This window comes from Sardina pilchardus, chromosome 7 (assembly GCF_963854185.1).
Source record: "Sardina pilchardus chromosome 7, fSarPil1.1, whole genome shotgun sequence".
In the NCBI taxonomy this organism is placed as follows: Eukaryota; Metazoa; Chordata; class Actinopteri; order Clupeiformes; family Clupeidae; genus Sardina; species Sardina pilchardus.
In genome coordinates, this window is record NC_085000.1 from 27,613,432 (window position 1) to 27,637,661 (window position 24,230).

Here is a 24,230-nt window from a genome sequence, read left to right on the forward strand (position 1 = left end):
AAATGATGAGTAGCCTTTTTCCGGATTGTTTAAGACTTTCAAACAGAGAAAAGTGCTTGCGGGATACGTTTAACAAATGTAATGGGCTATCTTTATTTTATCCTGGTTAAAACCAGGCTCTTTATAGGCCTATCTTTGTTTAGCCGTGTAGTGCCTGATACAAGAGTCATGACATGGTCAAGTGTCAGCCTATTTTAATGCAATGAATGCTGAATGAATTAATCAAGGTGATATACATTTCCGTTTAATTTATTACATTAATCGAAACCTGCAGAGAGAATCTTAATATCTCGAAGGCCGATTTGTTGGCTTATTCTAGGCATTCTTGACGCCGCATGAGTTCACGCCTTCCTATGACGCATGATGTGAGCATAGGGATGTGAGACGGGAAAAAAACGCACGAGCGTTTAGTTGAAGCGAAGTATTTTCCTCAGATAAGTAGAGAGACAGTCCAGCAAGAAGAGGCTGGGAAGACAGAAGATTGTTTTGGTGTGACATGTGGTGTCTGTTAATGAGAAATAACTTTAACATTTAAAGAGTTATTTTCTCTTGAAAATCACTCACTGTTTTTTAAACAAACTGGAAAGAATCATTGCTAGGAAAAGACAAGCGCTGCCCCTGCGATACAAGCGACGGCGAGTGAGTTCTGATTTTCTTCTTCTGAGGGAGGGAAGAGCTACCTCTGTCATGTCACAGACCTCTGTCGGTGTCAAGGCGGGTAGACCTAAATAGCTTTTTCTCGAGGAAACGCTTTATTTTGGCTTGCTGTCGGCACCAAACGTAACGTTGGACAGTGCGAAAGAATCTCATCAGCTTGACAGTGACGTTGTTAAACTCGCTCTGCTTTGCTATCGAACGTTAGCTAACATTACTCTTGACAAAGAGCCTTATGTCTTATGGCAGTGAATGCACTGCGAACACATGAAACAACGTTTCGTTATTTTAGTTAAATTCGTTACCGACCAAAAAGCAATATTTTCTTGTATATCTCGGAAATATTGACTGCTTGTCGTCTGTCGGTGTATTTGTAGGCAATGTGCACAAAAAATATGTGGTAAAGACATAGCCTATGGCTTTCGAAATCAGCCAGTCTAGCTGCTAGCTGCCCAATCCTTGGGTTTACTTATACATTTTGAAACCAGACTAGCCAACAATAGTGGTTCAAAGTATTGTATGATAGTTGCAGGAGCTATGATAAACAACGTGATCTGTTGACAAATAGTACGTTAATTCATTTTTTGTGGTTGTGTGTAGTGAGGGGATGCTCACGAATTTCCTTGACTGTACGGTGAAGCGTCTCCCTCAGTTAAGGTAGTGTAACATATACGGAATATTAACTAAGGACATCTTTATCTGTCGATAGAAACGTTATCAGAATAATATGATATAGTTTTATTGTTACTGGGAGGAGGATTAAGTCGATTTATACACAATACCCTCAGTAGTCTGCAGCGGCGGTCTATTTGTAAACCTCTGCAGCAGCAGTTCCACCTTAAAAATTGATGTCAGAGCTCATGCGGTTTGCATTTACGTCAACAAGATACAAAAGCTCAAACTGAAGGTGTATTCATTTTGCATATGCCCCGCACGATTTTGATGCTGTATAGTCCGCCTAGAGAGAAACCGAAAACGGCCACGACCATTTTTTCTCCGGGAGCCAAACAAAGAGAAGACGTTGGACACTCAAAGAACATCTGTGCCCATCCGGTAATTGTGTTTTCACTGAGAATCGTTGCATTTTTATTGCTCATTACTGGGATGCTGAACAAGGGATGGGTTGGGTTGCAGCTTAACGTCGGTTCATGTTGTCATCATGTCATTCCTTTAATCCTTTGTATGTGTGAAATATAGTTTGGCTACGCGGATGTCAATGATATGTTGATAGGGGATGTTGCTGAAATACAGCCTAATTTTCAAAACTGTGACGAGAGACCCCATATGGTAGCCTATGCGCTCATTTGTGGTGGCGCTGCCTTCCACCTGCATAGTCTGCTGAGTCAAAGAAACAGGCTGGTGTTGGGATGTGGCAATTGGCATGGTAACGCTCTGTTTGTCTCTGTCCTCATAGAGATGTGATGACAGTAATACAGTCGTTGGTCACAGCCCTCTTCAACCTAGGCTACCATCTGCTGGTGGAACAGGGCTGAAAGAGGCAACTGCTTGATGTGTAACCTGCTTCATTTATCAGAGATGAGTGTGGACAATGCCGTAAGAGACGTATGGTTAACGAGGAACATAATGTGAATAATGTGTGGTACATGGAACAGTTGGCACGCAGTATCAGTAGAAGTTGCACAGGCAGTATAATTTCATAACACTTACTAAATTGTCCCCTGAAGTGCACCACAGGAAGAGCTGTGTTCAGTGGGTGCAGTGGGCCTATGTGTTTGGAACTAACTGTCTGTCTGGCCGAATACTGACTGTTGCAACTGAACTCTCCACAATAGCCAGGCTTTTTGTTATGGTTCTTCAGGCCGTCTCCATGTGTGCAGAACACACAATGCATTATTCACTGGCCATTCTCAGGTTGCACAGTCCAGGGGTGTTTTGTGACAATATAGTTTATTTTGAACACCTGAAACCCACCGGCCATTTTATCAAAGACACCAGATGGCTTGTTCTCGCCCTCAGAGTCATGGCTCATAAAATGTATTAGGATCATATCGGGGTTCTCCAAGGTCAGCTTTCCTACCAATGACAAGTTACAATGCGAAACAGATCAGCCAATTCAGTATTGGCTTAATTTGTGAGGCGGCAATGATGGTTCTGCACACCTCAGGAAGCATAGATCCATTTAAGGTCATTATTGCTAATTTGATTGGGCTTTTTAAGAAAGCCAGCAGATCAGACCATATTGATGATATGTCATGATGACAGCGCTCATCATCACCCAGTTGAACTTTGAACTAGCCAAGGCATCTGTTTGCACACCAGTTTAGCTCTTGTTTTGTTCTAAGTCCCCCAATTGTGGAATATGTAGTAAAGGATACACAGGATGCACATTCAACAATCATTTGCATAATTCCTCTCCATTTCCATGTTATAAAGTCAGCTCGAACACTTTCAAAGGTTGGTAATCCATTGAGCTGTTATCACATGAAAGTCTGCTACTGTGAATGTCCGAGTAGCCATACATGGTCTCACATCATATTGTGCAGTTGTCTTCTCTCCATGTATATGGTTCAGCAGCACCTACCGCATTAACTGTACAGTAGTTTCCATAGCGATGCTGTTAATGGAGCTGTGCGTGCATGCGACTCGTGGGAAGATGCCTCAGAGCAGGGACCCCACCACTCTGAGCATCACACCACAGCCCTCATCCATGATTCACAGGGAAGCTTTCCAAATGCTCTCTCTCTTCTACGCTGTTGAATATGAGGCTGTCCAAAGTCATAGACACTCAGTGGAACATGTCTGTTAGAGTCTGAGAGGAAAAAAACTGAGAGTGCCTAGAAACTGAGAGTGCCTAGAAAGCCCAAAATTGGGCCAATACCCCAAACGTCTTCCTGAAATGTAAAAAAAAAAAAAATCAGACCCCAAGTGTGAGCTTTATTAATTCTGTTTTAATTCCACTGTAACTGTGGAAAAGTCGGGGTCTCTGGTGGACGGATGATGCTATAAAGTATTAATCACCACAAAACAACGAGGAGCTGCAGACTGCCAGACTGTTGCCGTATAAGCGTTTGTGTGTTTCCTGCACACGCGCACACATACACACACACACACACACACACACACACACACACACACACACACACACACACACACACACACACACACACACACACACACACACACACACACACACAAGCAAGCACGTCTCATTTGGCCAGTGCCGAGTATAGCCAAGCTCTGTGCTTTTTCTGGTCCTTCTCTTTATGTGATTCTTTTATAGAGCGCAGCAGCCTTGGGCAACCATTAGGCGTTCTTTGTGAGGAATTTGCGCTTGACAGGGGAAAGATGTTGGCTGAAAAGAGAGAGAGAGAGAGAGAGAGACAGACAGAGAGATCTGGCTAGCCAGTGTTAAAGCCACCCTGTTGCCATGGATCTGTGGAGCTAGTCATTTTTAAAAAAGTCATGTTTGGGTTCGAGGCACAGCGTATGTGCCTCTGGAACCTGCCTAAGGTGGCTTATTCAGGCGCAACTAAGCCCGCTCTCCATGTCACAGACGCCGGTGCCACCCACGCACACCCCTTCACCTCCACTCTCAGTGCATCAGTGCTTAATCTGGCCTAACTCGTCCCCCCTCCACCCCTTATTGCATGGTCATACATTATGCCTTGCATCTGAAATCAAAGTAAGTATGAGATGAGGCCTGTGCCTTTGAAGAGAAGACATCAAGGGGGCGGCTGTCGCCGGGCTTCCCTCAGTCCTCTCCTCCACCATCACAGCGCTGCAGACATTGCATTAACATTCATTCGTTCAGTTAGCAGGCGACTTTCATCCTCGTCCAGGTACAGTCAAAGAAGGTGACTGTTTCTCAGTCATGTGTCTTCAGGAGTAATTGAAGTAAATCTTTGACCAAAGCTTGTCTACTTGGCATCAGGAACACCCAGAGTTTAGGTGGAAATTTCGGTTCTGCACGCACTGGGTTTGTCCAGTTAGGACCACATCCTCATCTAGGTTACACAGGTTCTTTGAATCTTAGATTCATGGCAAGACAAAATGTCTGCTAAATGTGTGCATGAGTTACATCAGATCATCTGCCACCTACTGTACATTCAGTAATAACTGTTGTGTATTGTTGTACTATTGGGCCCCAAAATGTTACAACATAGGAGACCTGTACATCTTTAAATAAGTTCTTCAGCAAGGACGAGTACTGTGCGCCTCTGCCTTTTTTACTGCCTTCCTCTCGTCCAGCATGTAGAGTTCACCTGCTGTGGATGTGCTAGCCTTTCGTTGATGTTCTTCCCTCTGACCTCCCCGTCTTTTCGCTTCGCCCCCCCCCCCCCCCCCCCCCCCCGCTTCGTCCCCCCCTCCCCCAGTTGCCGAGAGTGAGGCCGAGGCCCGGGCAGCCCACGGAGAGCAGCGCCATGATGGAGGGGGGCATGCAGCTGCTCAACCGCGACGGCCACAGCATCTCGCACAACTCCAAGCGCCACTACCACGACTCGTTCGTCTCCATGAACCGCATGCGGCAGCGCGGCCTGCTCTGCGACATCGTGCTGCACGTGGCCAGCAAGGAGATCAAGGCGCACAAGGTGGTGCTGGCCTCCTGCAGCCCCTACTTCCACGCCATGTTTACCAGTAAGTATCCTACATGCCCTTTCCCTCCCTCCCTCCCTCCCTCTCTTTGTCTGTCATTCTTGCCGTCAGTCGTTTCTTCGTTCTTTGTCTTCCTTTCCTTTCGTTGTCTCTGTCAGTCTTTCTTTCTTCCACCTGTCTGTGTCTCTTTTTTTTGTCCCTCCCTCACCGTGATTCCACTGCTAGGATGTGGCCGTCCCCTCGTACCCCGGCATCAGTCTCATCCCTCTGCCTCCAGCATCCCTGTTCCTCATCTCTTGTGATCATCCTCCTCCTCCTCTCTGTTTACAGAGATCCCTCTTCCCTCCTCTCTCTCTCGCTCTTTGTCTCTGCTTTATCTCCCCTCTGTCTCTACGGCTCCGCCAAGAGCCCCGCATCAGATGAGCGCGAGAGAGAAAGAGAGAACGACACGCTGTCTCCGCATGAGTCATTCCATTCCATTCTATTTAAAGTCCACATTCAAATTGTTGTTGTTTTTTTTTCAGCCATTTTATCTGGCCCCTACCCTTGAACTGAGTCACATTTTGAATGGAGATTCTCGATTAAAATCTGTACCAGACTGTCTTTTTATATCCTCCATTCCACTAAAAACATTCTAGATTCTAGTGTTATGCATCATCAGTATATGAGTTGACAGTGTTCTCTCCCTTGTAATCATAGCCCTTTTAAGTCCTGACATGCACAGATCAATGTACAAACATCCTGCCTCTCTGGCTGTACTCCCTGCACTGAAGATGTCTCTTTTTATAGCCCTCGATTGGAGCGGCGCAACAGCTCCCAGCCCCTGATGTGTCCGTCCGTCAGTCTGTCCTGTGCAGGGTGCCTCCGTCCTGTCTGATCTCATTTCCTTCCCCCTTCATCAGCCATCACCTCTGCTCTGTGTGCTATATTCTCTTCCCTGTCACGCTCCCAGGTCGCCACCTGCAGAGCCTCTCCTACCCCCCTTCCTCTCCTCCCCTGCGCCTCGCACTAGATGGTATGTCTGTGGAAAGAGTCGACGTCGGGCAGACATTTTGACTTGTCTCTCCCAACTCTTGATTACATGCTTGATTTAGCCAAGAGGAAAATTACTTGACAAAATGACATGTTTTCTTAATGGTTTTTTTCCCCCCTCTTGGAGTGATGGTTGTTTTTGCTTGAACAGACAGTTGCTTGTGAGCGTGTTACTAAAACGAGGCTACCGTTTCCCCTACAATTATTGTTTTCTCACTGGTACAGAACAGTGTAGTAAGTCCAGTTGTAGTAGAAAATGTAATGGCCAATGTATTACATATGTAAATGTGAACAGAAGAATACTTTGCAACAGTTATAGTATAGAAGCATATTTTGCACCACTTACCAAAACATTTTCTCCCCAAAAAAGAAATGATGCCTGTGTTGCACAAATAGAGTCACACGTTGCAGCATGTGTTGCTGTTCACATTTTGCGCGTTAAAAAAGATGGTCAGGTCTCACTTATTCTGTCCCTGTCATTTGTGAACATGTTGCAACACAAGATCAATCTTCTCGTTATCCTCTAAGATCCTGTTGGGTTACTCTGCTGGCACTGAGCCCACTCTGTCTATTATAGTCATAGGGGAAACCTGAGAGCCTATTAACTGCATTGTGACTGTAGCAATGGATGTGATGATCGTCTGTGATGTTGGTGGCTGTTCATTCTGATGATGTGTGGCGACTTGTTCTGAAAAATGACTTGAGAATATTTGAAGCTAACTTTTGCTCCTCAAGAGGAATGGGACGGTAATAAATGAGAATGTATTCCTCACTCGGTGATTATCATACAAAGCCCCTTCTCAGCTTTTTGAAAAAGTGCTGTTGTAGACTTTTAGAAACTTATACACAGAAGCTCACCCCCAATCTAATTAACGGTGAGAACACTTAACATAATTACAATATCCATTAAGTCTGCTGTAACTGAATTCTGGCTTTGTTCTAGCTATGCTAGGTCTCAAGTGTTTAAACCTGGGGTGTTGCTTGCTGCATTGTCTAACTTGCAACCACAAGTAATATCTGAGCCTTGTGTCCTTGACTGAATTTGCTTTTTTGTTGCCTTGTTGTGTGTGTGTGTGTCTGTGTCTGTGTGTGTGTGTGTGTCTGTGTGTAATCGTGCAGATGAGATGTCGGAGAGTCGGCAGACCCACGTCACCCTCCACGACATCGACCCCCAGGCTCTGGAGCAGCTGGTGCAGTACGCCTACACGGCCGAGATCGTGGTGGGGGAAGGCAACGTGCAGGTGCGCTTTCTAACCCTCAACCCCCCCCCCCCCCCCCCCCCCCCCCCAGTTTTTCACTCTTCCTCCAACCCTTGCTCCAAAAACGTCTTGATTCCTTCTAAATGCGGAGGCCTGCGCTCTGAAAGCTCGCAGAAGGGGCTGTGCATGACTCTGCTCCAGTCGACTCTGAGAGCTGCGTTTGGTGAGCATGTGCTGCAGCGTGACAGTTCCCCCCTCCAGGGCTGCCTCAGAGCTAAGCTCGGCTCTTGAGGTCAAAATACTCGTCTGCAGACAGGAAGCAGAAACAAAACTGTGAAGCGAAACCTGTGGCTTGGGCGCTCCACATGTGCTGTCCAGCCAACTGGACGTGGGAATCGAGGAGCCATGAAGTTCACAGTCAGTAGTATTAGTGCAGTATGTTATTGGGGCATTGTGATGTAGTATGATGAATGCATCATTCGTGTAGTATGATAAATTGACGATTTACTTTTAACTCAAAACTTTTAACTGCACTATTTTAATACAGAGGGTGGTCGCATGAATCATGTTGTAACTCTTAAGCAAGTTAATTCACTCTCCAGTGAATGATCCATTATGTTGCATAGCTCCATAACTGTCCTCTGGAACTCAACCCCACTATGCCAGCATCCCTGACTGGCCTGGCCTGGCCTCCAAGTGCTAATTAACGGTCACAGCCAGCCACTGTAAAAAAAAAAACTGTCCATAGCCAGCAAGCGTCCCTTCCTCACAGATCTGGACACTGAGACAGGCCTGATGACTGTGCAGCCTGCATTTAGCTTTTCACCGTCTTGACAGGTCGTATTTAAAAATGGCTGATGCGGATGCACGCGTGTTTCAGCGCGGCAGCTGGCGTTTCTGGGCATGGGGGGGGCGGGGGGGGGGGGGCGGGCATGGCAATGAGGGCATGAGGAAGGGGGGCATGGCAACGAGGGCATGAGGGAGGGGGGCATGAAGATGTGCCACTCCGCTGGACTGAGTCCCATCCAACAGCACAAAGGACACCATGTGTAGAAACCAGTAGTGTGTGTGTGTGTCTGTGTGTGTGTGTGTGTGTGTATGTGTGTGTGTGTGTGTAGAGATTCAGGTGGGATCATACACTACGTAGTTCTAATTAAAGTTAAATGTATCTTGTGGTTTTGGCAGGAAATTGCTCTGATGACAGTTGCTGTCTTGATGAAGAGTAGCATACAAAACTGAGCATAAAAGCAGGAACTGTTCTGCTCAGCACAACAGCAGACCATCAGAAATAGCTCCGATGTAATGAGATTTGCCGTGGCATTATGGGGTAGCGCAAACATAACAGGAAGTTGTTGAGAATTGGGTCATGTTTCAAGATCTATGCAGGACGAGCTGGCCTGAATTGAACCAGCGCAGGAAACCGAAGTGACCTAACCACTTACAGTAGCAGCAGCAGCAGCAGCTATGGCTTTCTTATTGTCATTTCTCTTTTCCATCGTCTTCTCTTCTCTTATTCTTTGTCTTCCTCTTCTTCTTCTTCTTTGTCTTCTTCTTCTTCTTCTTCTTCTTCTTCATCTTCATCATCTTCTTTTTCTTCTTCTTCTTGGTCTTCTTCTTCTTCTTCTTATGACTGGTTGTTGTTATTTTGCTGCTGATGTTGCTACCCGTGGTGCTCTTGTTTGTTTTGCTATACGGTTGCGTCCTTCTTGTCCTCCTTCAACTTCTTTTTGCCTCTCCATTTTTTCTCCCCTTCCTCTTCTTCCTGCTCCTGCTCCTCCTCCTCCTCCTCCTCTTCTCCCTCCTCATCATCCTCTTCCTCCTCCTCCGCTGTGCCGCCCCGCAGACGCTGCTCCCGGCCGCCAGCCTCCTGCAGCTGAACGGCGTGCGGGACGCCTGCTGCAAGTTCCTGCTGAGCCAGCTGGACCCCTCCAACTGCCTGGGCATCCGGGGCTTCGCCGACACGCACTCCTGCAGCGACCTGCTCAAGTCCGCCCACAAGTACGTGCTGCAGCACTTCGTGGAGGTGTCCAAGACCGAGGAGTTCATGCTGCTGCCCCTCAAACAGGTACGACTCGCTCACACTCGCTCACACTCGCTCGCTCGCTCACAGACAGACTCGCTGGACGTGGGCGTTCTCAATAGGAACGCGCAGACCGTAGACATACGAGGGAGTTTACAGCAGACAGATGCTATAGGCTTTTTTTTATTTTAGCAATAAGCCCCGAGAGGCCGTACTTTACACAGACAGATGCTATAGGCTTTTATTATAGCTTTCGCCAAAGCACCTCCATTGTGTCCGCAGGCTATAGATAGATTGCAGTAGGAAAGGGACGGGGCTAGATGTGAAAGTAACAAAAGGGTGGCATCATCTCGGCTCAGGATGACTAACTACCAGGCTGTGTGCGGTGACATCACCGTCTGTCTCCTGGATACGGCGCGTCGCCGTAGAAACTCGGCAGTCTCTGGATAATCATTAGGAGGCTGGTGTCTTGGGAGGTGACGGGGGTTAGGAGACGTTGCCACTTCCACTCTCCCCCTGCAGCACATGTTTGCACAGCCTCGGAGGGAGGGAGAGAGAGAGAGAGAGAGAGAGAGAGAGAGTGAGGGAGGGATGGATGGAGGGAGGGAGGGAGAGAGAGAGAGAGTGAGGGAGAGGGAGGGAGAAACAGGAAGAGAGAGGGAGAGGGGCCACCATTTTAGATGCTGCAGACTGCAGCTGCTGCTGCTGCTGCTGCACAGTGCCATCTTGTTTTCCATCTCCAGCATGCAGCAGGCGAGCGAGGGGACGGAGCTGCGCGTCAGAGGAGGAAGTGCAGCCATTAAGGGGAGAGTTCCAGGCCACACTGGATTAGAGCCAGAGAGCGCCGGCTTTTTGCATCAAAATAGCAAACGGGGAGAGAGAGGGAGGGAGGCAGCTGTACCCACACACACACATGATCCCCTTCCTGAGACACACACACACACACACACACACACACACACCCACACACACATATCTCTCTCTCTCTCTCTCTCTCTCTCTCTCTCTCTCTCTCTCTCTCTCTCGCTCCTCTCTCTCTCTCTGACACACACTCTTACACTCACACACACACACAAACTCTCTCCCTCTCTCTATCTCTCTCTCTCTGACACACACACGCACGCACACACACATACACGCACAAACAATGTCTTTCTCTTTCTCACACACATACACACACAATGCCTCCGTCACACATGCATGTGCACACACACACACATACACACATACACACATGTGCAGTGCACACACACACACACAGGGCTCACACTGCCTGACCTTCTCTGTGTACCCCTGGAGTCTTCAAAGAGGATGCAGGGAGCAGGCTTGCCCTTCTCTTCTATTCCGCTCCCTTTCCTTTTCTGTCTCGCGCTGCCTCACCATCCCTCTCTCCTCCTATTTCTGTCTCTGCCTCCCTCTCTCTTTTAATCACCTTCTACTCCTCTCTCGCCATCGCTATTTCCGTGGACCCCCTCGCTGAATTAATGACTCGATTTACACAGATAGCTGAACTTTATGTGTATGCAGCAGATGGAATGGCTATCAGGTTGTTGAAATTGCTGTGTGAAAACGGAACCAAGATACACTGGAACCGCTGTACAGTTTTCAAAGCCACATTTGGAGGTGGACAGAGAGAGAGAGCCCAGCCAGATTCTGAAAGATTAAATGGTTACGGATTAGAGATCAAAACAGTATTTTTAGCACTGTGTCTGAATCTGCACATGTGTCATTCTTAAAGGGACTCATCACCGATCAGCATTAAGCTTTGTAAGCTTTTTTTTGACTGGTTTTCTAAAGAAACAAAGCTTAATGCTAATCGGTGAAGTGTCCCTTTAACTCAACATGGTTACAGGCCTGATGGAGTTCAGGCGTGGTGCCTGAATTCAGGCTTGAGCTCGGCCATGTACGATGTCAAGAAGGGCTATTCTCTATATGGTCTTCTTTGAATGTATTTGATCATTTCAGGCGCAGGTCATTTCCTGTCGATCAGCCCTGTGGTTATACCATAGAGAGCCAAGTTCCTTCATATGACGTAGAATAAAGAGGAGTGGACACATTGGGTGCCTCTCAACATGCCTCCTCGATCCTCGATGCTCGATCCTCGAGGGGCGTTCCCACTGATCTATAACTAACACTGGATAGACTATCCCATTGTTTCCCCCCCATCATCCTTTATGTAGACCAGTGAGGATCGAGGCATCGAGGAGCGAGGGAGGACGTATAAACGCTGCATGAGAGGCACCCATTGTCCAGCTATTACATGCCCATGGATTTCCGGGGTTGACGAACTGAGGTTAATGTTACCTTGGCAGGGTTAAAGTGTCTTCCTGTTCCTGTCGTTTCTGTAGACTGTACCGTAGAGACGAGTGGCTTTCTATAACTCTGTTTACGCCTTCAAACCTAAACCTCGGCAGACTCGAGAAAGACGTCTTGAAAGAGCGCTGCATTTTTAATTAATCTGTTTGTTGACAGCGGACAGCCGGCGAGTGGTGATAGCTTTGAAATTTTAGCGGAGGTTGGTTTACACAGTGGCGACATGTTGTGAAATGGTTTAATTATGCATCCCAAATGCAGTGTGGTGTCATCTGGAAGGTTCTAGAAGTAGATATCGAGTTTCCTTAGTGTCTCAGTGCACTCTCTAGTCTCTGTCTTGACTCCTCTGTTGGTCCCCTTCATTGTCACTCCTTTTTTTCTCTCATCCTCTATTTCTCTCTCTCTCTCTCTCTCACTGTGCCACTCAGAATCATGTGTTGTTGTGTCAGACACATACTCACCCGTGCTCATGTTGCAAACCTGCATCAGCATCATCATGTCAATCAAAGACATCACTGTAATCCCTTAACACACATGCCCCCCCCCCACACACACACACACACCCTTCACTCTTCTGTGTCACAGAGGTAGTCAACTTCGGTAGTCAACCAGTCAGAAGTTACAGCAGCCCATCAATCAAGCAGTCACGTTGCGCGTCATAAAGTCTTGTCTCTCGTAACTCAGGCTGCTGAGCTGGCGCATCAGTCCGTGTCTTACGGCGTCCCACTGATGATGTCAGGACTCTCCAGCCTCTCCACTCTCGTAGGGTATGTGTCCCTGCAGCGGTCACTGGCCACCGTGGGCCCCTGCTGCTGCTGACTGGGGCTCTTGGGACACGGGTGGGTTGTGCTGGACCGGTCATGCAGTGACCCCCCTCCTCCCCCAAGCCCCTCTGGGGGATTGATTGGCCGCGTTCCATTAGCAGCAGAGTGCTGATGGCCTGAGTGGCGTGGAACAGAGCAGGGTGGGGAGGGTCACGGGCTGTCATGTCCTTTCCCCCTCTCTTTTAACCCCCCCTCCTCTCTGCGAATGTGAACGGAGATTGATGATGAAAAACCAGACATCATCAATCTCATTTCTCCATCAGTTGCATTTCTTAGACAGTCACTTTTGGCCTCTTCCTCTCCTTTATTCTACCTCCTCTCTCTCTTTCTTTCTCTCTCTCTCTCTCTCTCTCTCTCTCTCTCTCTCTCTTTCTCTCTCTCTCTCTTTCTCTCTCTCTCTGTGCCGTGTCTCAGCAGCTGTTGTTTCCTGTGTCGTAGTCCCCGTTGTGGCAGAGGGAGATTTATCTCCATGCCAGAGCAGGGGCTGGGCCATGGTCTCTAAGCTCACTGGGCTGCGCTGCCTGGCCCAGATTAAAACCTTTAAGTCCAGGGTCACGCACATTTGTTTCCCTTTTACTGCCTGCCTGTGCCTCCGCCATCCTAACCACTGCCAAATAACACACCCTCGTCCCCTCCCTCTCTGTCATCCGTCCGCTGCTTCTCTGTTTGTCTGCCTGGCTCTTTCTTTTTACCCTCTCTCTCTCACACACTCTCTTTCTCTCTCGTTTTCTTTTTCTGTCTCTCTTTCACCCTCTCACTCTCTTTCTCTTGATCTGTCTTTCTCTCACTCTCACTCTTTCTCTCTGTCTCTCTTTCTCTCTATCTTTATATATTTCTCTCTCTCTCTCTCTCTCTATGCCTCTGTCTATGGGTAGCTCTGCTCCCTCTCCCTGGCCTGTAGAGCCATGTGATGGGGGATCAGTGTGGGTGTGTGTGGGGCAGGTCACCAGTGGACTGGCCCCGGAGCAGGAGAGAGAGGGCAGTGGGATTAGTGGCTGCTGCCCCTGGTTCTCCTCTGCTGGGTATTACCCTGCACTCAGCAGCTGTCAGCACTGTACAGACCCAGAGCCACACACACACACACACACACACACACACGCACACGCACACGCACACGCACACGCACACGCACACGCACACGCACACGCACACACACACACACACACACACACGCACGCGCACACACACACACACACACACACACACGCACACGCACACGCACACGAAAGCTTTCCTGCCTTAACAGGAAGTGAGCCACCTGCTGCCCAGGCTCATCCCTGTACTGTACTGTTCCATGATGGCTGCTCTCAGCGGGTGGGCACTGTGCCCGGGCCGCTCCAATTTAGCCTGTTCCCATGGCACTGATGCCAGATCAGATACACCTGATTTCAGCCCCTGCACAGCACTCTGGTGCTGTATTCACACTATAATTCACAAGGTGTGGCGATAGATCAAAAATAGAACGGAAGGGATCCAGCAAATCTCTGATTAATTAACAGTTTCATTTGCCACATCAATTCTATTATTATTCACAGAAGAGAAGGCTTGTGTTTTCCCTCTATGTCAAGTGTTGCCATGAAGAAACAAAATGAGTCAACCATCACTATACTGCAGACTTGAACTAGTATTTTACACATCTAATTTCTGCCTTCTCATATCCTCTGTTATCCTTCTTATGGATCTCATGAACTTTCTCATCAACACCCATTGTTGACCAGGCATCCTTGGTTCCGTTCAAAACGGATGGAAATATGGTGCGCTGGTTCACTAGATAGCACCAAGGTTCAAAGAATTCTGACTGGAACCGCTTCAAGAACCGCATTCTCTGTTGGTCAAAAAAATGCCCTCTTGTGTGTATTTCAAACATTCTTACCAAGACGGGCAGCTCTGATTAATAGTGACGTGATTGTGCCAAGGCATTTTGGCCAGTGCAATCACACTTCCACAAAGAGATATTTCTTCCCCTATGTACCCTTGCCTGAAGCAAATGGCTATCTCTCATAAGCAGCACTGAAGCGTTGGACTGACACCAATGCTATTGCTGTTTGGCAAGAAAAGAGAGAAAAAAAGAGAATTTCATTAATGGTGACTTTTCGGCACTGGTCATTAAGTACTGTGTTTTTGCATTTGGCTCTTCTCCCGGTAACTCATTTGTTTTGATCCAGAAGTTTCTGCTGAATATCATCAAATAAAAAAGACATTGAAACACGTAAGTGCGTTGAAACAATGGAGTTGGAAACCGAGCGATTTCCTCCAAAGTGGTTAGTAAAAAAGAAGTCAAGTGAACTTTGAAATGGCAAACATACTGTAAATCTCCCGTGTGTCTCCATGAGAGTCAGGCTAAACATAACAAGTCTGAGCAAACAGAAACTTAGATGTGTAAGCTGGGCCATGTTATGGCTTTGTTTGTGCTTTGGCTGATTTGCTAGCGGACTGAGCTGCCGTGTTTGTCCCGACATTCCAGGCAATGTGCGGAACCGACTGATGTGGTTCGTCTGAACCGGCAGTGTGTTGACCAGGGTGTGATGAGGCGCCTGGGCATGGCTAAGCTTTTTTTTTTTTTACCTCAGAGCCTGCAATAGAACCGTGTACTAAAGCTGTCAGAAAGAACCACACAATATTTTACAATTCTAACAACACACAGCTTTGATATACAAAGGGAACTTTGTATACAAAAGAAGTGTGTTATAATGTATTAGGCAGGATTGGACCAGTGTTTTTTTATGTTGCCCTGAGAAATTCCTTGTGCTCTGATTAAATTCAGTGAAGATTATCTTTCCTCACGTGTATTAGTAATCACTGTAATGTTTTAAGGAAATTAAATGTGCATTGTGCATGATAAATTGTGCATTATGCATGATACATATTTGGATGCTTTGATTAAGTGATGTGAAGTTGAGTCCTTCATCGGCTTGCCTGCATATATGCTTCTTTATGTTTTCGTATGGAATGAGCTCACATCCTACATATAGGACGCCAGTGAAAGATTGTCTCCTGTTTGCCTCTGAAGCTAGCAGTGGTGTTGTGGATTAGCATCTTGGAGCGTACTTGTGAAGAACAGGAAACAGATGTGTTAGTGAGTGTTAGGGAGGTGTAAAAAGAAGCATCAGTAACATCAGCTCTGAAAATCGTGTGTGTGTGTTTGTGTGTGTGTGTGTGTGTGTTTGTGTGCGTGCGTGTGTGTGTGTGCGCGGTGAAGGTGCTGGACCTGATCTCCAGTGACAACCTGAACGTCCCATCGGAGGAGGAGGTGTACCGGGCAGTGCTCAGTTGGGTAAAGCACGACATTGACAGCCGACGGCAGCACGTCCCTCGGGTGAGTGACCGACACCACCGTCCAGAGTTGCAAGCAACACCGCCAGTGTCACACTTACACCTACGTCAGATCAGTATTACTGTTTCAATATGTTTTAATTCTTTATCGTGCCTCAGCGAGGCAACGATTTATTCAGAATATTTACATTTTTAATTGTACCGTTTGTATGTTTCATGAGATCTAGTTAAAGCTAAGTGATAATTATGGCTGGGAATATTCATAGTAAATATGGTTATGGTTATTTTAATCAGTTTTTGGTTTGTTTTGTTCCTTCACCTTCTCTTCCTCTATCTCCACCTTTTGACCCTCTTGTGTGTCTCTGGTAATCATCCTCATCAATTTTATTTTCTGTTGCTCACTCCTTCTGTCACCCTATCGTTCCTCTGAGTCACTTTCTCTCCATCCCTCTGTTGCTCCGTTCTTCTCTCACTGTATCGTTCCTCTGAGTCACTTTCTCTCTCTCTCTCTCCCTCCTACCCTCTCTACACTTCTTCACATTCCCGTCACTCACAATCTTCTCTCTATCCTATACCTTTCTTTTTTCTCTTTTTGTCATCCCTCTTCTCTTTCTCCTCCCTCTACTACCACCCTTCTCTCTCTCTCTCTCTCCCTCCCTCTCCTCCCCTCTCCCTCTTCTCCTCCCCTCTCCCTCTTCTCCTCTCCCTCTTCTACTCCTATCCTCCCTCAGCTGATGAAGTGTGTGCGTCTGCCTCTGCTGACGCGGGACTTCCTGATGAGTAATGTGGACACGGAGCTGCTGGTGCGCCACCACTCGGAGTGCAAGGACCTGCTCATCGAGGCGCTCAAGTACCACCTGATGCCCGAGCAGAGGGGCGTGCTGAGCAACAGCCGCACGCGCCCGCGACGCTGCGAGGGGGCCAGCCCTGTGCTCTTCGCCGTGGGTCAGTACACAAACACACACACACACACACACACACACACACACACACACACACACACACACACACACACACACTCACACACACTCACACACACATACAAACACATATACACTCATGCAATATACATACACACAGTAACACATACACACATACAATATATACACACAATCAATACACATACATATACACACACACATACAAACACATATACACCCATACAATATACATACACACAGTAAAATATACATACCCAGATGCAATATGCACACACAAGCAATATGCACACACACACACACACACACACACACAAACACATACACTCATACAATATACATACACACAGTAACATATACATGATACACACATACTGTACAATATGCACACCCAATCAATACACATACATATACACACATATACAGTATGCATATGCATAAACACGCAAACAAGTACAGTATGCCAGTGGCCATAATTAAACTCATAATGATACCCACGCACATACATTACACAACTTAAGTGTCCTCATGTTCAAACGTGCTATATACTTACTGTCAACTCGCTTACTGACTTACTCACTCTTTGAGCATCACAGGCCATCTGTGAATCCTGTAGAGAGCAAAAAGGGCGTTGTAGTAGTAGTTGACATCCTGTACATATAACTCATGTCCTTATCATGTATTCAATTGACGTATGTGTGACGTGTGATTTCACAAGAAATTGATTCATCTGATACCTTGAGCCTGTCTGACCGAGCTCTTTTCTTGTCTGGCCCGGCCTCAGGTGGGGGCAGTCTGTTCGCCATCCACGGAGACTGCGAGGCCTACGACACCAGGACGGACCGCTGGCACATGGTGGCGTCCATGTCCACAAGGCGGGCACGGGTTGGCGTGGCGGCTATCGGGAACAAGCTCTACGCGGTGGGAGGGTAAGACCATGCCACCGTGGAGGGAGAGGGGGGGGGGGGGGGGGGGTGTCAAGGACTTGCCCAGCGAGCAGGCGTGGCCAGACTGTCCTAAATGTCTAAACGCTCGTGAGAGTCATGGGTCCTTTGATGGTTGTCTGATTTAGTTTCGGTGTTTGACGGATGACTCAGATCAGCACTGGTCAGGGTTGCTCAAGGAGCACAGTTCTTCCGGTCTCTCCTGTGTGCTTCTGTCTTAAATGAAAACACCGGACTTTAACACATTTAGGTCTGTTAATCTGGGAAACAGTAATTTCTCGCGTATAAGCCACAGGACAGTGTTTTATGCAAGTTAAAAGAAACAAAACCATATTAACACCATATTAACTGCCCCCCTGTATTAACCTCTTAGCTGAAGAAATTTAGCAAAACCAATGTATAAGCCACGGCTAATAGTCAGGAAATTACTGTAAGTGTAAGTGTCTTGATTTGAGATTTAAAAAAAGAGGCACAATTCAAAAGGTGAGTTGTTATTAGCAATGTCACTGTGATGTCATATTTAGAAACAATACACAACAAAACGAAACAAAAACGGCCAGGTGTTTCACGGGAAGTGCATGATTCACAATTGCAAAAGTGATCAGCAATGCCACTGTGACCTCACTGTGTATCAAAAGAAAACCAAAAAGCAGACAAGTAGGTCACAAGAAAAATTCATCATGACTCGCCAGCACTCACGTGTATCAGCTGGGCCTCAGTATTTTTCCCCTCATCTCCTCCCCCAGGTACGACGGAACCTCTGACTTGGCAACCGTTGAGTCATACGATCCAGTAACCAATGCCTGGCAGCCGGAGGTTTCCATGGGGACCCGGCGCAGCTGCCTGGGCGTGGCCGTGCTGCACGGCCTGCTGTACGCTGCCGGGGGTTACGACGGAGCCTCCTGCCTCAACAGGTACCAGCACCCCGGCCCAGCAGAGCCCGGTGGCACTCACGTGCGAATTAGTCTCGTTACGGAAATGTTCAACCTCACCCTGTGACCTCATTTGGGGTTCTGCTGATTTGGCAAAAGCGTTTTCATCAAAATGATGTTGTGTTGCTTAAGAGGATGCATTCTCTGTTATTCTACCACTAGTTGCTTCATTGTGTGTTTTCCCTATATTACACAGAGCCCGTAATGCTTATACGCCTTACAGAGTAAAGTTCATTGAATTATTTGTGTGGGTGCCAGATTTGCTAAAGTGGGCCATGGTATTCCCCAGCCTAATTATACCGTACGTTTGCAAATGGGATTGTGAAATAGCATGAACAAAGTTGCTTACCTTCTATGTTAACAGCAGAGAAGAAGGTATCCATCCAAATTCCATCCATTCTACAGTATGTCATCTTTAAAGGTGTGTGTGTGTGTGTGTGTGTGTGCTCTCCCCTCCCCTCTGTGTTGCTCCAGCGCTGAGCGCTACGACCCTTTGACCAGCACATGGACGTCCATCGCTGCCATGAGCACCCGCAGGAGATATGTCCGAGTGGCTACACTAGGTCAGACACCAACCCTTGCAGCTCGCACAGTTTCTTTTTTTAAAGTATATTTGGGGCATTTTTGCCTTTTATTGATAGAGGACAGCAGAGAGTGACCGAAAGCTAGCAGGAGAGAGATGGGGTGGGATCGGGAAATGACTTTGAGCCCTCTATCTCTGTCTCTCATCCTGTGTGTACAATTATTGTATAATCATGTATGTTTACAGTAGCACATCCACACTGAATGCAAAGAGCAATCTGAGTGCAGTATTTTGTGTTACAAGCTTGGCCATTGTTGGACTCAGGCGATGGGTCGAATCTCTGGGGTGGGATTGGGAAGTGACCTCGAGCTAAGGTGGTGTGGACTGGACACTGTAGCCAGTTGTGACACAGCACCCCCACCCAGCTCTGCCTGTATCTGTGGATTCATTTATGAATGTGTCTAAAAGCTATTCTAATTTATACCATATTCCTACCAATAAATCATATAGTAGTGGATTTTCAATCCTATTTCTGTGTTTTGCTTGTGTGTGTATTCCCAGATGGCAGTCTGTATGCGGTTGGTGGTTATGACAGCTCCTCCCATCTAGCTACTGTGGAGAAGTATGACCCTCAGGTACAGCAGCTGACATTTACAAGAGCCCAAAGGAAAACATTTTTACCGCTTCTCTCTGGCTCTGACTCTGATTTTGTGTGTGTGTATGTGTGTGTGTGTGTGTGTGTGTGTGTGTGTGTGTGTGTGTGTGTGTGTGTGTCCTCAGAGTAACGCCTGGACTGCCATCGCCAACATGCTGAGTCGCCGCAGCAGCGCCGGGGTTGCGGTGCTGGAGGGGATGCTCTACGTCGCCGGGGGCAACGACGGCACTAGCTGCCTGAACTCTGTGGAGCGCTACAACCCCAAGACCAACACGTGGGAGGGCGTGGCACCCATGAACATCCGCAGGTCAGGAAAAAAGATCACAACGTGATCCCCTTACTACTTCTCTCCTCTATTTTATCTTCATCTTTGGCTTTCCTGCAGCCTGCGTAACTTTATTCAAGTGTGATATCATGATGCTCTCATTATTATGCACCCTGACGGCCAACACCTACTGGCGACGTCTGGCGTGCGTCAAGTGACACCAAAGTTTAGAACTTCATTACTTTAATGGAGCAAAGCCCCATTGGCATCGTCTGACGCGCGTCAACGGCAAAGTTTAGACATTTCTCTCTAGTTCCATCTCTTGAGTGTCAAATCCATAGACACTCCAATGGCCATTGGCCTTGAGACATCTAATGGTGTCTCACATATTCTAAACCGCCTGTCTGGAACATTCTTATGAAAGGAGGTGGTTGAGTCAATTGAACAGTCCCTGCCCTATGAGTCAGATATCTTCCAGAATGCTTTATATTGGGTGAATTAGCCTTTTTCACGTGATGTCAGACGAAGCGCTGCTGGGTACCCTCCGGCATGTCCAGCCAACAAATACTAGGCTACAGAAGAAGAAGAAGAAGTATTCATGGGTTTCATCAGGTCCCTTTCCACAGGTGTATACAATCAAGCACCTTGATTATCAATGGAGACTGCATGGTGCTTGATTGTATACACCTGTGGAAAGGGACCTGATGAAACCCATGAATACTTCTCCTTCTTCTTCTGTAGTATTTGGCGGCTGGACATGCCGGAGGATACCCAGCAGCGCTTCGTCTGACATCACCGTGAAAAGGGCTAATTCATGGGTTCTATCAGATCCCTTTCCACAGGTGTTTAAAATCAAGCACCTTGATTATCAATGTAGACTGCATGGTGCTTGATTAATACACCTGTGCAAAGGGACCTGATGAAGCCCATTAACGCCATGACTGTAAAACTGAATGTTAAGCTTTTGAAGCACAAGGACATGGAATGGAGAGAGATGTGAGGGTAGGCCATATACTTCTGTATGCAGTCTTCTCCCTAGCCTGTATTTTTGTCGTTCTGGTCCAGTCAGCAGTAGAGGCCTATGTCGGGTGTGCGACGTTGTGCTTTTGATATCTGGTTGCCTTAGTGAGGAGTGCATTAGCGAGGAGCTGATGGAGATTGATCTAGAATACCGCTGCCTTTGTTTCCTCCCTCTATATTTCAATTACTCGCTCCATCCCTGTCACACACTGCACTCACTCACTCTCTCATACACACACACACACACACACACTCACACACACACACACACACACACACACACACACACACCCACACACACTCACACTCACTCACACTGCACGTAGTTCCTATCTGGATGTGGATGAGAGAGAAGAGCTCTCTCATCCACACCAGAACTGGAGCCAGCTCATGAATAAGCCAGAGCTGTGAGGAGCGCAGTCGCTAATCTCCAGTCTAATCTGGTCATAAAAGAGGTTCCTCTTACAAAAGCAGGCCACACTGAAACAAGACACGCGCCGGCTGGTGTCTTCTTTACCCTCACCTCAGTTTTCAGATAACTTCAAAAACATCCTCCTTTGATCCCTAAAGGTCCCGTGATGGCTTAGTAAGGCCTTTCCCTCCTCTATTTTAGGACATCCATTATAGGTGCAATGATGCCTTAGTAAGGCCTTTCCCTCCTCTATTTTAGGACATCCATTATCCACCTCTTTCCTTAACCCGGAAATATGTATCGTTGCGATGGTTACGATACTGTTTTCAACTTCCGTTCATTCTGTTAACATGTGCGTTCTCCATAGCAAACTAGGTTATGCCTCAACTTAGATTTCGTTCGAAATGTTGACAATTCTGCCCTCAGCATGTATATACTGCATCACATATAACCGATATAAAATAGAAAAGTTGACTTTTATATGCGTTATGATATGTTAAGCACCGTAAACCGTCACGTTAAAACAGATACAATGCAGCTTCGCCGGAAATAGAAAACCGTCTCGGTGTCATGGCGACCCCCATTGTTGGCTGCGGAATATCGTGGATAGGTGCAATGTGCATCTTACCATCTTCTCCTAACATTGTTTAAAGCAACACAATGCTGTTATTTAACCTTAGCGTGTAAGGCTCAAACTCTGATGCTACACTGACTTATAATAATATGATGTCTCCGACATTGCCAGTGCATGCCTGGAAGGCTTGAGTTGATAGTGCATTATGTAACGCTAATCGGGTAGGATCATGGCCCCTTCTTGTCAGTTTTAGACTAACTGGGTACCATCTTTGCGCTAAGATTTGTTGAATATTGATGCCAAGGGGCATATATCAATTCTTCCACAGTGGTTCATTAAAGCCTAATGTATGTGAGCCATTTCTCCCATCAGTGCAGGAAAGCATTTGGGGCTGCATCCAACCACATGAAGTGTACAAGACATGTTGAGCCTGAATAGTTCTCTTCTACCAGGCCACTTCTCTAGTCTAGCATGATGTTCATCGTTTCATACGGCTTAAAGTTCTCAGGCACTGTGCCTAATTTTAGACATGGGCCATGCTGTTTAATATGTGAAAACACAGGTGCATCTCAAAAAGATTAGCGTTGAGAAATCCATTGCCCTGCACAGACTGAGAGATTAAAGGCTCAGGAAACCATTACCGGTGTTTTTGACTTCATTAGCTGATTAGAGCTGATTCTCAGGTCGACATTTCTGTATCATAAATAATTCTTTTTGAGAGATTCTAGATTTTAGATTTCCATGAGCTGTAAAGTAAACCATACTGTAATCATAACGATTAGAGTAATCAAGATTAAAACTAAATGTCTTGAAATATTTCACTGAACGTAGATTATATAAGTTTCCCTTTTTGAAATATATTACAGGAAGAAACGTTTCCATTTTATTCACATTTTTTGTGATTCACCCGAAGATAATTATGTGTAACAGCTTCAAACCTTTCTGATAACTTTAGACACAGGTTCTTTCCCTTGCTTTAAGCCCTGGTGTGGTGTGTTGTTGGCCTTTGCGCAGGAGCACACACGACCTGGTGGCCATGGACGGCTGGCTGTACGCGGTGGGCGGCAACGACGGCAGCTCCAGCCTCAACTCCATCGAGAAGTACAACCCGCGCAGCAACAAGTGGGTGGCGGCCTCCTGCATGTTCACGCGGCGGAGCAGCGTCGGCGTGGCCGTGCTGGAGCTGCTCAACTTCCCGCCGCCGTCCTCGCCCACGCTCTCCGTCTCCTCCACCAGCCTCTGACAACGAGTCAAGACCCGGCTGACCGCCCCCGCGCTGCCCTGCGTGGCCAAGCAGCGCAACTGCTCCGTCTGAAGAGGCGTGGTGGTGGTGGTGGTGGTGGTGGTGGTGGTGGTGGTGGTGGTGGTGATGGTTGCGGTCGTCCACCACCCTTATCCATCGAGCGGTCTCCACACCTTTCTATGTAAGCAGGGGGGAAAGCCAACCTGTTCAAAGCTCAACCTCAACACCTTCTGTCTGTCGACGGTTGGTATAGAAGCATTCCCGGGAGAGGGAGAGGTAACGATAAAAGAACACAAAAAAATCACACAAAAAAAGAGAAAAATATAACTTAAAATGTGCTAACTTAAAAACAAGCCCCTTAATGCCTTGAGAATTTGAACCTCACAGACCCCTCCCCCTCCTGTCTACTTCCTGTTCCCCTTCCTCGTACCTTGCGCTTCAGCGTGCAACGCAGCAATGCGGTCACTTCATTTGCGGTCACTTTAAAGGTGTTACGTCTTGTGGATTTTGTCTTTTGTTTTTACCCACTTCTGTCTTTGTTCTGTGTCTAATTTTAAAAAGATATCATGATATTGCAATAATATATAACGCCATGAATGAATGAATGAATGATTTCACCTAGGAATGTCGCTATAGGCCGGATCTGCCATGCATGTTTTATGAGATTCCTTTCTGGGCAGAAACTTCAAACGTGAGGGGAAAAAAATGTGTAGTGCTACCATGCCACACTAGGTGGCAGAGATGTGCAATGTTTCCCACTCTCAATGCAGACATGCATGGTCACTAGGAGGCAAAATCTATGCCTCCACACTTAACTAAACGGTTCACAGAGGCTGAAAGGTTTTGATTTTTGAT

At 47.0% G+C, this 24,230-nt stretch overlaps 1 protein-coding gene across 3 annotated transcripts; it reads left to right on the forward strand.

The window, feature by feature from the left end:
* Nucleotides 1-470: 470 nt before the first annotated feature.
* On the forward strand, nt 471-23,488 carry klhl17 (kelch-like family member 17). Of its 3 annotated transcripts, XM_062541627.1 has the most exons (14): nt 471-639; nt 1,608-1,707; nt 4,989-5,250; nt 6,161-6,223; nt 7,360-7,481; nt 9,283-9,504; nt 15,796-15,912; nt 16,601-16,814; nt 17,592-17,736; nt 18,498-18,665; nt 19,158-19,246; nt 19,768-19,841; nt 19,987-20,168; nt 23,147-23,488. In XM_062541627.1, exons 3-14 carry the CDS (start codon nt 5,037-5,039, stop codon nt 23,373-23,375), a joined length of 1,839 nt encoding a protein of 612 aa, XP_062397611.1. In that variant the 5' UTR covers nt 471-639; nt 1,608-1,707; nt 4,989-5,036; the 3' UTR covers nt 23,376-23,488. The 3 variants fall into 3 exon arrangements, with proteins under 3 accessions (XP_062397611.1, XP_062397609.1, XP_062397610.1); XM_062541625.1 differs by lacking the exon at nt 471-639 and having other exon boundaries at nt 649-1,707; XM_062541626.1 differs by lacking the exons at nt 471-639; nt 6,161-6,223 and having other exon boundaries at nt 649-1,707.
* Nucleotides 23,489-24,230: the final 742 nt, after the last annotated feature.